General features: G+C 41.3%; 1 protein-coding gene across 1 annotated transcript in view; it reads right to left on the bottom strand.

The window, feature by feature from the left end:
* The window catches only part of LOC124804616 (probable E3 ubiquitin-protein ligase HERC1), a 790,356-nt gene that overhangs the window by 601,980 nt on the left and 171,509 nt on the right, over nucleotides 1-16,867 (bottom strand). Inside the window, exon 13 of the mRNA XM_047264817.1 lies at nucleotides 15,812-15,970. Coding sequence (XP_047120773.1) covers nucleotides 15,812-15,970 — 159 coding nt within the window. The remainder of the gene's footprint in view (nucleotides 1-15,811; nucleotides 15,971-16,867) is intronic.

Here is a 16,867-nt window from a genome sequence, read left to right as displayed (position 1 = left end):
TCCCTCTGTCCTATCATCTCCTTCCCATTCTCATCTCCCCACTGTTTATTTGCAGCCCTCTGAAAACCCATTCGCCCATCTTTCCCCACTCCTTTCCTTTTTTGTTCCTTTCTTCCCCATCTCCCTGTCCCACAATTTCCTGATGCTGTGCCTATTTGCAGGCTAGTTCCTGCACAATTCACCAGACATCGTTCGTCTCTCTCTCTCTCTCTCTCCACCTGTATACTACTATGTCTTCCCCTTCGCCTTCCCCACTCCCTACAGACTGCTGCTTGTATCCCATGTGATATTGCTTTCCAGCCCAAGATGCTGGAGTTGGCAGTTGTGTGTGCATGATGCAGGAATTGTGCTTGTCCGCACGTGTGTGTGTGTGTGTGTGTGTGTGTGTGTGTGTGTGTGTGTGTGTGTGTGTGTGTGTGTGTACACACACTTGAGTTTAAAACTAGAAAAATGTTCTTTTGCACAGTCACAGATTCAATACCTGGGGTGCATCATTAGTTCAGATGGGGTTAAGCCAGATCCTAGGTTAACTGAGGCAGTGGATAATTTTCCAACCCCAAGAAATTTTAAAGAATTAAAATCTTTGCTAGGTTTAGCCAACTATTAAAGCCATTCTGTGTAGAATTATGCTACAATATCAAAGCCATTAACAAAATTACTTAAGCAAGATACGGTATTTGAATGGACAGATGAGTGCGAAGCAGCAATGAGGAAAATTAAAGAAATTCTGACTAGTCCACATTTACTAACATGTCCGGATCTTGAAAAACCTTTCATTCTTTTAACAGACATATCATATTGCGCTGTTGGAGCTGTTTCAAATCAGGAATATAATGGTGAGAAAAGACCAATTGGTTACCCCTCCAGACAAATGACCTCAGCAGAAATTAATCACAGTACTACTGAGAAGGAGTTGCTAGTTCTCATGATTGGAGTAAATGAGTAAATTACTTTAAGTGTTACTTATATGCATGTCAGTTCACTGTGTTTATGGACCACACTGCTTTAGTATGGATGTTAAGTTTAAAAGATCCCAGTGGTTGCTTAATGAGATTGGCATTAAAATTGTCAGAATATGATTACACAGTTCAGTATAAGCCTGATCGCCTGCACAGCAATGCTGACGGCCTATGTAGAAAGGTTAGAGTTGCACAAACAGTTTTCACAGAAGAACTGAGAGTATCACAAGAGAGAGAGGTAGAATGCCACCACTATGCATCACTCTCTGATTCTGGTACAGAAGATAGTACACTATATTGCAAGACACCATTGGGTAGTAGACTAGTGATACCTAAAGAATTGCAACAATGAATAATAGTGCAGTGCCATGACAGTTTACTGGCCTGCCATAGTGGGCAATGAGCTATGAATGCAAGAACAGCCTCTAATTACTGGTGGAGAGGTCAACATACTGATGTTAGGAACTACAAACAAAATTGTCTGCCTTGTGCGCAAAGAGCACCTCCACAAAGGACTAAAGTTTCTTTACAAACATTACCAGAAGCATCAAAACCATTTCAAATTGTAGCCTTGGATATCTGCAGCCCATTTGCACAAAGCATCAAGAATAATAAATATATATTGTCAATTACTGATCGCTTTTCAAGGTATTTAATTTTGATACCACTTGTGGGTATGACCACTGAAGCTGTTGCTTGCACCTTTGTCAATCACTTGGTACTGCAGTTTGGAAGTCCCGATACAATGCTCACTGACCAACACTCATATTTTATGATGGCCCTTTTTACTCAAGTTTGCAAAATGTTGTGAATAAAAAATGGCAAATTACACTCTTTCACGCTAAAGCCAATGGGCGCCTAGAGCGAGTGCACAAAACTACTGTGTGAACGCTATCATATTATGTAGGAAAGACTCAGATTGAGACAGATATGTAGGATTTGTCACCTCAGCATACAATAGTCGTGTCCTTGAGACAATGGGATATTCCCTGTACCAAGCAGTCTATGGGAGACCAATGAATTCACCCTTTGAGACTGACAAATTGCCCCGACATCAGTACAGGTGAAGTTGAAAGGCTTGCCCACCATCTCAAAGTCATATGGAACCAAGTTAAATACAGTAATTTTAAAGTCACACAAAAACAGATGGAACATAGCAACAAAGGCACTCCAGTCCCTCAATATAAACCTGGTGATATGGTATTGTTCCAAAATCCTGTGATGAAAAAGGGACATACTAAGAAGTTCATTTCTCGGTATAAGGGCCCCTTCCCTCTGTTGCACATCACCTCCCTGGTGAATGCCGAAATTCAGTTACCTGATCATACTGCAGTAGTACACTTTGATGGGCTTAAGCCATATCAAGATCCATCTGTGCCACCTGAACCAGCACCGCCTGCTTCTATCCCTGAAGTCACTTCGACCGGTAAAGGTATCACTACTAAAAGGCAGACAAAGATGAAAGAATGGGTGCTACCAGCACATCCTCGCTATGCTTTAAAAACAAGCATCCCTATGCCCTGAGGTCCAGGGACTAAATGAAAAGGACGTAGTGATAAGAATGTCGAAAAATTATAAGAAGGATAAGAATCATTTACTTATTTGTTTGTATCTATAAAATGTACTAGCCGGACAGAACTGAGTGTAACAGAGATGCATGCTGTTCTGCTAAAACCAAAAAATGGGCAAGGATTGATTGTGCTCTTTTATGCTTCTAGTCGAGTCATGTTATAATATAATCATAGTGTTAAGCATCAGCAACTAGAGCAGAGGAAAGTGATAAGATTCAAGTCATGAGAACTAACTGATAAGTGAGCTAACTAATTAATGCTTTTTCAGTTGTGGCAAATTTCTGCCAGTTACAGGAAAACATGAAAGTATGAGTAAGTTTGTGATACAGCTGTCATGAGTTACATAAGTTAGACATTGTCTACCATTTACACTTGGTCACAAACAGAAAATCTACAGAGAGTAAGTTGCTACGAATCCATGGCAACACATTTCTTAAATTTAATTAATGCAGGCCCAGGAAGGCAAAAACCTCCACAAGGAATATAGGAAACCAAGACAGTTTGCATTATGTCACTAAAAGTGAAATAGATGCCAAATGTAGCAAAAAACCTCTCAAATGCTTAATAGTAATCCATTCCTCAGAAATACATTTGGTCGCAAGTCAATGCAAGTGTTAGATCCACATGAAGAACCCAAGTTATGCTCCACTTGAGAGTCAGTCAGATGCTACTCCTTGTGCCATAATTTGAACACCTAGAAAATGTAGAGAAAGTTAACTGCCATGTCACTCAATGTTACAAGTACCATTGGACAGCTTGAGAGTCAAAACCTCACACTTGCAAGTAACAGCTGTTACCAGTACGCAACTGTTTCATTTCTTCCTACAATGCTTCACCAATTGTGCAGTTCTATTTTTTAACAAGTGTTATGAGATGTTTTTTCAGTCAATTATTTATACTGCCACAAGCAAATTGCTATGAATGTCTACACAGAGTGTAACAAGTTACCAACTGCGTTACTTTTGAAGTCAACCAATTGTATTTACATGAAGATGAAATGGTTCACTAACACAGCTAACTTCTATGCAACACTTAAAACTTGCGCGAGTTGAGTTAGAAGTGTACTTTAGAGCAAAGCCTTGACTATTATTTTACACTTCAATTTTGCACACTGAGGCAGCAATTCAATCCCATTTAGGTTCAAGATTGTTGTTTATTATTTGCTAGTAAGGAAAATTTGTTATAAAACAAGAAACTAATAAAGATAAGCTTACTCTCGCCAACTTAGTGGCAACAGGACCGTAAACGTGTCACTAAAAATTTCTACACCATAGAATCATTTATCGACAGCCTGGTAAACATCTTTCCATCCTCATGATATGAAAAATATTAATGGAGTTACAATTGGGAAAGCTTAGCTGCTATGGCGAGCAACGTCACATTGTCGCTCGCGTGCAGGATTCAAATGCTTGCAGACTCCCTCACCACTTCTAGCAGCAATTGGCGTCCATCGCTCTGACGTCGCATGGCGCTCATCTGTCTGGCCACATACCCTCTTGTTGTTTATGACCTGCACATATGCATTTCTGTACTGACTGGAGCATACCAGTAGATCATTTCCTTTCATAATCACCAACTGCATCCCAGCTTCGCAAAGAATTATTGAAATGTAAAGTTAAGGCATTAAATCCGTTATCAAATAAACGGTTACGCACTCGCCTAATGGCTTAAGTAAGTCCAATGGTAGACTGCTCAGGGATCACCTGAAAGCATTCTGCACAATCTACCATATCAGTCATAGTATGAAAGCTAATGCCAATAGCTTTCAGTAGATAAAAGAAAATATTTTTAATTTCTCAAGGCACCTGATTCCATTGTGTGATTGAAGAAGCAAAACCATAATGAACGTAGTTTTGAGTGTAAACAATTATACCAGTCCCATTAGGAACTTCAGTTAACACTTTCTGGCAGATTTGGTTGTGCCATCTGTCATCATAACAGGAGTAATTAACGGAGATTCATATTTTAGCAAGGATCAGCTACTATACGCATTTTCGTGCAAATCAGTGCTATGTGAGAGAGAGACAATATAATACGCCGCAATAGTCAAATCCTTCTTGAGTACACTTACTCCTAACAGAGAGTTCAAACTAAGCAGATAGCATACTAAGATACAAATACCGTGAAAAATCTACTCACGATACCATGGAGGAAATACCAACTATTAATGGTGTTCAGTAATGCTTCACACAAATTATGGTGTGAACTGCCATTTATTTTGTGGCCGCAATCACACTATAGGGACTTGAGCATCTGAAAGTGACTATGCGTAAACAGCTTATCAATCTGCAGTATTTCCAGTCAAATCCTAACATCACTTAACATAATTGAAGTGACCTATTAGTTTTTCATATTTAATGATAACAACAAATTATCGAGTATTACATATTGATATTGATCCTACCACTGTACCTATGAGCCAGATACATTTTCCAATGTTTCTCAGCCGTGTGAATATTGCTCTTCATAAAGGCACGGGACAAGCAGCTCGTGCTCCAGAGGTACGCTCGCTATCGATGCGACATGGTATCATGTTGACTATAGCACATACCACTGTATCACGCCACAGCAATTGCACCGAGCCTCGCTTAGCTACAGGATTCAGTACCTTACATAACACAGCTAGAAAACTTTGGAATACAGCCACAATCTCCCCTCTGCACATCAAAATAGCTTACTGATTTTACCAAACACCATTATTCATGTCCTCATAAAATACATATGGGAAAAAAATAAACAGACTTAAAGCTACTTCTTATTATTTACAACTGGTTTTCAGACTTCAAGGTAAGTTCATTGTTGGAAAATAAACTGTTGCTATCTGTGAGAACCTCTGATGCAGTGCAAAAATTCACATGATATTGCAGGTAGGTTGAATAAATCACTGCGAAGGTCTTCAGTGATGACTTACGGTAATAAAGAGTACACACATAAAGAAAGAAAACATGTAATGATACAAATCCTCAATGAATATATCGCCCAGTAGTAAAGTATTTGAGAGAGCCAAAAACTGTTAAGAAGATTATCTACATCTACTACTCCACAAGCCACCTGATGGTGTGTGGTGGAGGATACTTTGAGTACCTCTATTGGTTCTCCCTTCTACTCCAGTCTTGTATTGTTCATGGAAAGAAAGATTGTTGGTATGCCTCTGTGTGGGCTCTAATCTCTCTGATTTTATCCTCATGGTCTCTTCGCAAGATATACGTAAGAGGGAGCAATATACTGCTTGACTCCTCGGTGAAGGTATGTTCTTGAAACTTCAACAAAAGCCCATACCAAGCTACTGAGCGTCTCTCCTGCAGAGTCTTCCACTGGAGTTTATCTATCGTCTCCATAACGCTTTCGCGATTACTAAATGATCCTGTAATGAAGCACACTGCTCTCCATTGGATCTTCTCTATCTCTTCTAGAGACACAGCTTAAGGTATAGTAAGAACTGTTAAGCGCACATTGCTCAATACTTTCACGTGAAATATACCAGCCTAGAGACAGAAGTAAATGAGAACAGAGGTAATGAGAGAAAAGGTATCACAACAGCCCCTGCTCTAGCTCTTACTGAAAAACATAAGTGAAAATGTTTATTGTGATTAGCATAAGGTTTTGGAGCTCTGCTTGCATGTCTTTGTATTTCATTATGTATTTCGTACTTTATCCGACAGTGTACCTCCTCTCTCTGAGCTTGTCTCCCCACTTTGAAGTATATTTTTTTTTTTATTTTTAGTTACTATGTCATGTATAAATGTGTTCAATGCAATTAGAGGGTGCTCAAACTGAGCTATGGGGACGTATTGTAACTTTGTTCATTTGAAAATAGCAACTGAGAGAAACATTCCAAATATGAAGACATAAGTCCTTATCCAAATACTGTAAATAATTGCTGCTCACCAAACAGACTGTCTGAAAGCTAATTTGTGACAGTCTTATTGTTGCACCTATCTGTGATTCAGCATCTCAGCTATATGGTGAGTAGCATCTTTCCTTTTCATAATATTGTTACATTCCATCCTCAATTTTCCATTGTATGATATTGTAATTAATTATTTGCTCTCACTTTACATAACAAATACTTTTTGTGCTGAATCCAAACACAGTGTGCGTGTCATGACACACATTACTTTAACAATTTAGGTACAGTAGCAATCCCCATAGAATGGGTGGTAGGAAAAGATTATCCCATGAGAACTGATAGTAGTTACCTGCACTAAAATCCATTCAGAATCATTGTCTTGGTGACACCACAAACTCTACTGCAGTAAGCCTAAATAAGGCAGCCGACTGCGAAGAACCGGCTTAGTGGCCACAACATTACACCCTGAGGCAAACGGAAATGCCGAAAGGTGTAATCTATAAATTGACACGAGACTAAACACCTATTGATTTCTATGGTAGACCGAGTACGCTTGAATCGATTCGACACAGTTATTTACACTACTGACGGGGCATGGTGCATGTGCCTCCATTCTGCTGGACTTGCCAGTTGGCGTCCATGACCGCATGCTGCTGCAGTTGATTTTTTTTACCTTCCTGCTTTTATCGCTTACCCTACTGCCATGTTATCAGCTCCATTCTGTATGTCTTTTTTTTGTTGATGTGGAGCTAGATGGATTAATCGAGACTAAGCAATCTGACAGTACCAAGACTATCACATTCTTTTCCAGCCATATCATACCAAGGTATTGCTCCTCTCTTGTTGCAGTGATCCATCGCACACTCTCAGGTATCGTCATAAGATGTCAACAGTGTCCTAATTAATTAACCAAGTATATCACTTACATGCAGCAAGTAAAGCCTCACAAAGATAGCGAACACTTCCCACTTTAACAACACATGCCTAAGCTTAAGGTACTGAAATACAACTTTGCTGCTTGTTGGTCATCATGAAACTGTGTTACTTGTTTGGTCCACTTGGTACTGAGCAAGATGCTGAATGACATACTCAGAATTATTCCAATCGAGTGGTTGTTTCAACCATTACGTCTGTGCCTGTAGCTCTATGGATCATTGACAATATCATATGGATTTTGTATAAAGACATCCACAATAAAACCTGCGAGTCACCACCACAGGTTGTACCAAATCCCCAGCCAGATGGTGAATACCTTGGGTAATGTCTGATGAGTCACACAACATCACACGCATGGCCCTTCCAATAGGATAAGCTCCTGTATAACTGTCTACGCAACTTTTATGCATAATTTGTTGAAAACAGTTTTATGGGAAAGTAGTTTTCAGATGCCTGGAGTAAAAACACACTAACTATCTGTAAAGAAAGTGTTTGATACCTCGTTTGATCAGCTGCCAATTACACCTCTTACAGACTCATTCTGTATTTGTATCTATACCTTCTTATTAGTTTACTCCTGTCTATTGTGAGTTCCGTGAGCCTCCATTGACACGAGTGTTGCAGTCGCTGGTACACGACATGCTCTCATTTGGCCAGCTGGCCGTTTAACAATCTCAAATCCGGGTCTGTATTACAGCGACCAGGTGACCATGCACTTTGGCTCAGTTGCAGCCCAGCTGGTCACCACCACTGTGCCCGCCATCGCCTTGGGTCCACACCCACACACAGTCAACTACCAGCCACAACACCAACTCTAAACGCTTCGCAAAGTGTGTAGAAAATACATTACATTACCACATACTTCCAATTATGAATGACTCAAGTGACATCAATGGATAATGATACTGTAAAGCAAAAACACAAACTTTGTACCCCTTATTGCATATTTCATAATCATTTTTTTTTAAATGAGAATTCAACCCTCCATTTGTTTTAAGGTCCCTCTTTTCAATAAAAAAAAAACACTAACTTTCAGCTACCTTCCATATATGTCGAAAGTGGTTTGAACTGGTCATTAAGATGATTAGTGTCAACCATTGAACCAATCACAGACCTGTAACCGGCTCTCATGGAAGGAGGAAGGAATTGTACATGGCAATGGGTAATAATCATAAAAATTTTTATTGTATTCCGCTTTCATCACTTTAAATTAGCCTCAGGCAGTGGCGTGAGCAGTTACAAAAACTACTCCGAAGTATGTGTGGATGGCTCCCACACTATTACGTTGAGCTAGGGAAGCCACCACCACGGTATTGTTGAGTGAGAGACTCCAACTTTCTGCCTTCACATGAGGTACGCAAGAGGGTCTGCAAAGTAGCCATTGTTACAGTGGGTCACCCTCTTGCCTGCCAGCTGCCTTACCCACTAGAAGTGTCCACTGGTCCCTCCTACTGAAGGGCAAAATGGTCTTTCCATACCATGCACAGTTCACTCCACAGCCATAGCCAGTTTTCATGGATATTGTACCCATTGGTAGTTCTTGGGAATAAAACCCATTTTTCCCTGAACAATGGGGTGGCCGGGATGATTGGGTTTGTGAATTTTAGGAAGAAGGTAGAAGGTAGGGGTGCGGGGTGTCGGTGGGTCAGGAGGTTGATGGAGTCAGGTGAAAGGTTTTGTAGGGGGCCTAAGGTTCTGAGGATTCCTTGAAGCTCCGCCTGGACATCAGGAATGGGATTACCTTGGCAAACTTTGTATGTGGTGTTGTCTGAAAGCTGACGCAGTCCCTCAGCCACATACTCCCGACGATCAAGTACCACGGTCGTGGAACCCTTGCCCGCCGGAAGAATGACGATGGATCGGTCAGCCTTCAGATCACGGATAGCCTGGGCTTCAGCAGTGGTGATGTTGGGAGTAGGATTAAGGTTTTTTAAGAAGGATTGAGAGGCAAGACTGGTAGTCAGAAATTCCTGGAAGGTTTGGAGAGGTTGATTTTGAGGAAGAGGAGGTGGGTCCCGCTGTGACGGAGGACGGAACTGTTCCAATTTGTATAGTGTCTTGGGGAGTTGGATCATTAGGAGTAGGATTAGGATCATTTTTCTTTGTGGCAAAGTGATATTTCCAGCAGAGAGTATGAGTGTAGGACAGTAAATCTTTGACGAGGGCTGTTTGGTTGAATCTGGGAGTGGGGCTGAAGGTGAGGCCTTTGGATAGCACAGAGGTTTCGGATTGGGAGAGAGGTTTAGAGGAAAGGTTAACTACTGAATTAGGGTGTTGTGGTTCCAGATTGTGTTGATTGGAATTTTGAGGTTTTGGAGGGAGTGGAGCTGGAAGTGGGAGATTGAGTAGATGGGAGAGACTGGGTTTGTGTGCAATGAGAGGAGGTTGAGGTTTGCTGGAAAGGTTGTGAAAGGTGAGTGAGTTGCCTTTCCGGAGGTGGGAAACCAGGAGATTGGATAGTTTTTTGAGGTGAAGGGTGGCATGCTGTTCCAATTTGCGGTTGGCCTATAGGAGGATGCTCTGAACAGCCGGTGTGGATGTGGGAGAGGAAAGATTAAGGACTTTTATTAAGGATAGGAGTTGACGGGTGTGTTCATTGGCTGAGTTGATGTGTAGGAGAAGGATTAGGTGGGTGAGGGCAATGGATTGTTCAGTTTGGAACTGGTATAGGGACTGATGGAAAGAAGGGTTGCAGCCAGAGATGGGAACTTTAAGTGTGAGGCCTCTGGGGGTAATGTCAAATGTCAGACAAGCCTGAGAAAATAAAATATGCGAGCGTAATCTGCCTAGGGTAAAGGCATGTTTGCGGATGGAATGTAAATAAAACTTAATGGGGTCGTTGTGGGGGTGTTGTGAGGGTGACATGGTATTAGAAGGTGGAAAGTGTAACATGAGGCTGAAATGAAAATGAAAATAAAAATATATGGGGAGAGATAAAGGTGAACTAGAAAGTAACTGGAGATCTGGTGTGAAAAAAGGCGAAAAAGTGTTGGTTAAAGCTGGGCTATGTTGATCCTGCGGTGAACTTGGGTTGGTAGACAACGATGTGCACAAACGTTAGGTGGTTGTGTTGCCGCCAAAACACGTTAAGGGATGGAGAAATTCGGGAAAATTTCGAAAAAACTGCATGTAAATGTATTAAAAGGAGTGGTTTTGTGATGGTAGATTATGAAAATGAGGCTAACAATTGTCTGGCGCAGAAATAATGATGTTAAAACCTGTGGGAAGCGTCTAAAAATTATCAGTGATGTGGGAAAAACGGAAATGGAAATAAAGCGAAAGTTATCAGAACTAGCTGAAATGGTTGTTAAATAGGTGAAAGGAACTGTTTGTGAACCAGAAACGGTGGATTTTATAGCAGCGGTAGTGTCGAAAGCGGAAAAAAAAAATTTTTTTTTTGGTTATGGTTTGGAAGTGGATGACGTATTATTGAGTATATATAGGCGGGATGAAATTGTATAGTAGATTACAGTAAAAACGAGAAGGTGAATACAAAGTGAAACTACTGGCAAAAACAGAAAGAGAAAATAAGACGACAGAAAAGATTTCGAAATGCAACAGTGACAATAACAAACATAATTGTTGGGTTCAAATTAATGATATCAATATAATAGAGGGAAACATTCCACGTGGGAAAAATATATCTAAAAACAAAGATGATGTGACTTACCAAACGAAAGCACTGGCACGTCGATAGACACACAAACAGACACAAATATACACATAAAATTCTAGCTTTTACAACCAACGGTTGCTTCGTCAGGAAAGAGGGAAGGAGAGGCAAAGACGAAAGGATGTGGGTTTTAAAGGAGAGGGTAAGGAGTCATTCCAATCCCGGGAGCGGAAAGACTTACCTTAGGGGGAAAAAAGGACGGGTATACACTCGCGCACACACACACATAGCCATCCACACATCTACAGACACAAGCAGACATATTAAAAGGCAAAGAGTTAGGGCAGAGATGTCAGTCGAGACGGAAGTGCAGAGGCAAAGAGGTTGTTGAAAGACAGGTGAGGTATGAGTGGTGGCAACTTGAAATTAGCGGAGACTGAGGCCTGGTGGATAATGGGAAGAGAGGATATATTGAAGAGCAAGTTCCCATCTCCGGAGTTCGGATAGGTTGGTGTTAGTGGGAAGTATCCAGATAACCCGGATGGTGTAACACTGTGCCAAGATGTGCTGGCCGTGCACCAAGGCATGTTTAGCCACAAGGTGATCCTCAGTACCAACAAACAATGTCTGCCTGTGTCCAATCATGCGAATGGACAGTTTGTTGCTGGTCATTCCCACATAGAATGCATCACAGTGTAGGCAGGTCAGTTGGTAAATCACGTGGGTGCTTTCACACGTGGCTCTTCCTTTGATTGTGTACACCTTACGGGTTACAGGACTGGAGTAGGTGGTGGTGGGAGGGTGCATGGGACAGGTTTTACACCGGGGGCAGTTACAACGGTAGGAGCCAGAGGGTAGGGATGGTGGTTTGGGGATTTCATAGGGATGAACTAAGAGGTTACGAAGGTTAGGTGGACGGTAGAAAGACACTCTTGGTGGAGTGGGGAGGATTTCATGAAGGATGGATCTCATTTCAGGGCAGGATTTGAGGAAGTCATATCCCTGCTGGAGAGCCACATCCAGAGTCTGATCCAGTCCCAGAAAGTATCCTGTCACAAGTGGGGCACTTTTGTGGTTCTTCTGTGGGAGTTTCTGGGTTTGAGAGAATGAGGAAGTGGCTCTGGTTATTTGCTTCTGTACCATGTCGGGAGGGTAGTTGCGGGATGTGAAAGCTGTTGTCAGGTTGTTGGTGTAATGGTTGAGGGATTCCGGACTGGAGCAGATTCGTTTGCCACGAAGACCTAGGCTGTAGGGAAGGTACCGTTTGATGTGGAATGGGTGGCAGCTGTCATAATGGAGGTACTGTTGCTTGTTGGTGGGTTTGATGTGGACGGACGTGTGAAGCTGGCCATTGGACAGGTGGAGGTCAATGTCAAGGAAAGTGGCATGGGATTTGGAGTAGGACCAGGTGAATCTGATGGTACCAAAGGAGTTGAGGTTGGAGAGGGAATTCTGGAGTTCTTCTTCACTATGAGTCCAGATCATGAAGATGTCATCAATAAATCTGTACCAAACTTTGGGTTGGCAGGCCTGGGTAACCAAGAAGGCTTCCTCTAAGCGACCCATGAATAGGTTGGCGTACGAGGGGGCCATCCTGGTACCCCTGGCTGTTCCCTTTAATTGTTGGTATGTCTGGCCTTCAAAAGTGAAGAAGTTGTGGGTCAGGATGAAGCTGGCTAAGGTAATTAGGAAAGAGGTTTTAGGTAGGGTGGCAGGTGATCGGTTTGGTCCTATGCACCCTCCCACCACCACCTACTCCAGTCCTGTAACCCGGAAGGTGTACACGATCAAAGGAAGAGCCACGTGTGAAAGCACCCACGTGATTTACCAACTGACCTGCCTACACTGTGATGCATTCTATGTGGGAATGACCAGCAACAAACTGTCCATTCGCATGAATGGACACAGGCAGACAGTGTTTGTTGGTAATGAGGATCACCCTGTGGCTAACCATGCCTTGGTGCACGGCCAGCACATCTTGGCACAGTGTTACACCGTCCGGGTTATCTGGATACTTCCCACTAACACCAACCTATTCCAACTCCGGAGATGGGAACTTGCTCTTCAATATATCCTCTCTTCCCGTTATCCACCAGGCCTCAATCTCCGCTAATTTCAAGTTGCCGCCACTCATACCTCACCTGTCATTCAACAACCTCTTTGCCTCTGCACTTCCGTCTCGACTGACATCTCTGCCCAAACTCTTTGCCTTTAAATATGTCTGCTTGTGTCTGTATATGTGTGGATGGATATGTGTGTGTGTGCGAGTGCATACCCGCCCCTTTTTCCCCCTAAGGTAAGTCTTTCCGCTCCCGGGATTGGAATGACTCCTTACCCTCTCCCTTAAAACCCACATCCTTTCGTCTTTCCCTCTCCTTCCCTCTTTCCTGATGAGGCAACAGTTTGTTGCGAAAGCTTGAATTTTGTGTGTATGTTTGTGTTTGTTTGTGTGTCTGTCGACCTGCCAGCACTTTCATTTGGTAAATCACATCATCTTTGTTTTTATATATATTCGCAACGTCTTAGTTCATCCCTATGAAATCCCCAAACCACCTTCCCTACCCTCTGGCTCCTACCCCTGTAACCGCCCCCGGTGTAAAACCTGTCCCATGCACCCTCCCACCACCACCTATTCCAGTCCTGTAACCCGGAAGGTGTACACGATCAAAGGCAGAGCCACGTGTGAAAGCACCCACGTGATTTACCAACTGACCTGCCTACACTGTGAAGCGTTCTATGTGGGAATGACCAGCAACAAACTGTCCATTCGCATGAATGGACACAGGCAGACAGTGTTTGTTGGTAATGAGGATCACCCTGTGGCTAAACATGCCTTGGTGCACGGCCAGCACATCTTGGCACAGTGTTACACTGTCCGGGTTATCTGGATACTTCCCACTAACACCAACCTGTCAGAACTCCGGAGATGGGAACTTGCCCTTCAGCATATCCTTTCTTCTCGCTATCCGCCAGGCCTCAATCTCCGCTAATTTCTAATTTCAATTTGCCGCCGCTCATACCTCACCTGTCTTTCAACTTCATCTTTGCCTCTGTACATCCGCCCCGACTGACATCTCTGCCCAAACTCTTTGCCTTTACAAATGTCTGCTTGTGTCTGTGTATGTGTGGATGGATATGTGTGTGTGTGCGAGTGTATACCTGTCCTTTTTTCCCCCTAAGGTAAGTCTTTCCGCTCCCGGGATTGGAATGACTCCTTACCCTCTCCCTTAAAACCCATATCCTTTTGTCTTTCCTTCTCCTTCCCTCTTTCCTGACGAGGCAACCATTGGTTGCGAAAGCTAGAATTTTGTGTGTATGTTTGTGTTTGTTTGTGTGTCTATCGACCTGCCAGCGCTTTTGTTTGGTAAGTTTCATCATCTTTCTTTTTTTTTATTTATATATATATATATATATATATATATATATATATATATATATATATATATATATATATATATATATTTGTGTTTGTTTGTGTGTCTATCGACCTGCCAGCGCTTTTGTTCGGTAAGTCACCTCATCTTTGTTTTTATATATAATTTTTCCCACGTGGAATGTTTCCTTCCATATTATATATATATATATATATATATATATATATATATATATATATATATATATATATAATATGGAAGGAAACATTCCACGTGGGAAAAATTATATATAAAAACAAAGATGAGGTGACTTACCGAACAAAAGCGCTGGCAGGTCGATAGACACACAAACAAACACAAACATACACACAAAATTCAAGCTTTCGCAACAAACTGTTGCCTCATCAGGAAAGAGGGAAGGAGAGGGGAAGACGAAAGGAAGTGGGTTTTAAAGGAGAGGGTAAGGAGTCATTCCAATCCCGGGAGCGGAAAGACTTACCTTAGGGGGAAAAAAGGACAGGTATACACTTGCACACACGCACATATCCATCCACACATACAGACACAAGCAGACTATATATATATATATATATATATATATATATATATATATATAGTAGACAGTTTTTCAGTTATAGGATGCAAAATAAATAGAATATAATCCATATTAATGTGGCAGAGCTAAAAGCAAGCAACTAAGAAGACAGATCACAACACTACAGAAGCAAAAGGGCTTCACAGGAACAAAAAATATCCTTACCTGTCAACTTCATACACGTTACTCTGTAGACATAAAACACAGGTTTCTGAATATTCTGACTCAGTGATAGGTATTACGTGGAATTCCATGAAAATCGAAGGGACTCTGATTTTTCATTTTCAGGATGAAGACATGGAAGTCTAACAATGGAAAATCCAGGATGGAATGTAACAATATTATGAAAAGAAAAGTTGGTACTCACCACACAGTGGAGATGCTGAGTCACAGATAGGCGCAGCAAAAAGACTGTCACAAACAAAGCTTTCGGCCGGTAAGGCCTTCGGCAAAAATAGATCACTCACTACCTCACACACACACACACACACACACACACACACACACACACACGAGTGTAGTCTCAGGCAACTGATACTACACTGTCCAGTGTGGTTTCAGTTGCCTGAGACTGCAGTCAAGTGTGTGAGTTGCGTTTGCATTTACGTGTGTGTGTGTGTGTGATTTATTTTTGACAAATGCCTTACTGGCCAAAAACTTTATTTTTGACATTCTCCAAGGCATGGAACTCTATTTAACATGCAACGTAAACTAAATAACAATTACATAACAGCCATCTAAAAAGATGGAATATAATATCTCGAAGCATACTGCACATTCCTCTTGGAACACCAGATGGCACAACCATAACATACACAACAACTATTAAAACACAATATTAGTAAGGCATACCGATGATGAAAACTGAACAAGCAGTAAAAAAGAACAGAGATAATTACTATCTATTTCTTACAGTGTGATTGCATAAATTGCAAAGAAGTGTTTCCATGAGAGCTTTAAGATCTTGTACATCCAGTTGCTCCTCTGGTTCAGACCAACTGCTAAAGCCAAGCAGTGCTGAGACATGACCATGGTCTTCCAAGCTTGCCAAAATTATGTCAAGTAACATTCTCTGTAAACATCACAAAACATGTTGAAACTTCCATAAAATTATCATATTTCATAGTGCAATCAAGACATCAAAACAAGTAAATAAAGGTTTATGTGGTATATCAATGCAATAAAATATTTCGGTACTTCTTTCCATGTCAATTCACAGTGTGTCCACAGTGCTTTGAAAGAATCAAGTCACTTCGTCTCCTCTCACCTTCTTGTGAAGAAGATGGGCCATAAGACGAAAGGGGAGTATATGTGTTCTGAAATATGGTCACACTGTGAACTGATGTCAAGAAATCCGAGAAGATTTTGTAACATTAAACTATTTCAATTAATAATGCAGTCTTTCTTAATTTATTTTCATTCATTTTTAGCCAATGAATAACAGCCAGGGGGAAAATATTGAGGTAGATAAAATTGTACAAGGAGGAAATAATTTATTTAAAGTAAGTTACTCATGGAAACATGAACTTTTCTGTCAGGCATTTTCACGTTATTTTTAAAGCATAGATGCAGATATAGAAATAATTCTGATCAGAGAGCAGTATGATGCAAAAAACTGAACTTAACAGGCAGGAGTAAATGAAGAAAATTCATAGTGATTACAGAAGAGTATTCTACAAATATTTCAAATGTCAGCTTTTAAACTGACTTTTAATTAAGATTCCCTTATTTTGTGCATGTGGTGAGATGAACATGACTAATGTTTTACCAGGTGATTATAGCTCAAAACAGTGTAGAAGATAAAATAATTTTAGTTACCTTTTTTGCCCTTGGCTCAGTATGGTGTATTTTGATTTAACTTAAGAGTTATACACATTCAAGAGAAAAGATGACCAAATGTTGCCACATTTTCATAAGCAACAAAGTAAGTAGGTCTGCAACAGTTAAAACCAAGCTCACAATGCAAGAA

Source organism: Schistocerca piceifrons, chromosome 7 (assembly GCF_021461385.2).
Source record: "Schistocerca piceifrons isolate TAMUIC-IGC-003096 chromosome 7, iqSchPice1.1, whole genome shotgun sequence".
NCBI classification, from domain to species: Eukaryota; Metazoa; Arthropoda; class Insecta; order Orthoptera; family Acrididae; genus Schistocerca; species Schistocerca piceifrons.
This window is presented reverse-complemented; position numbering and strand designations above follow the sequence as displayed.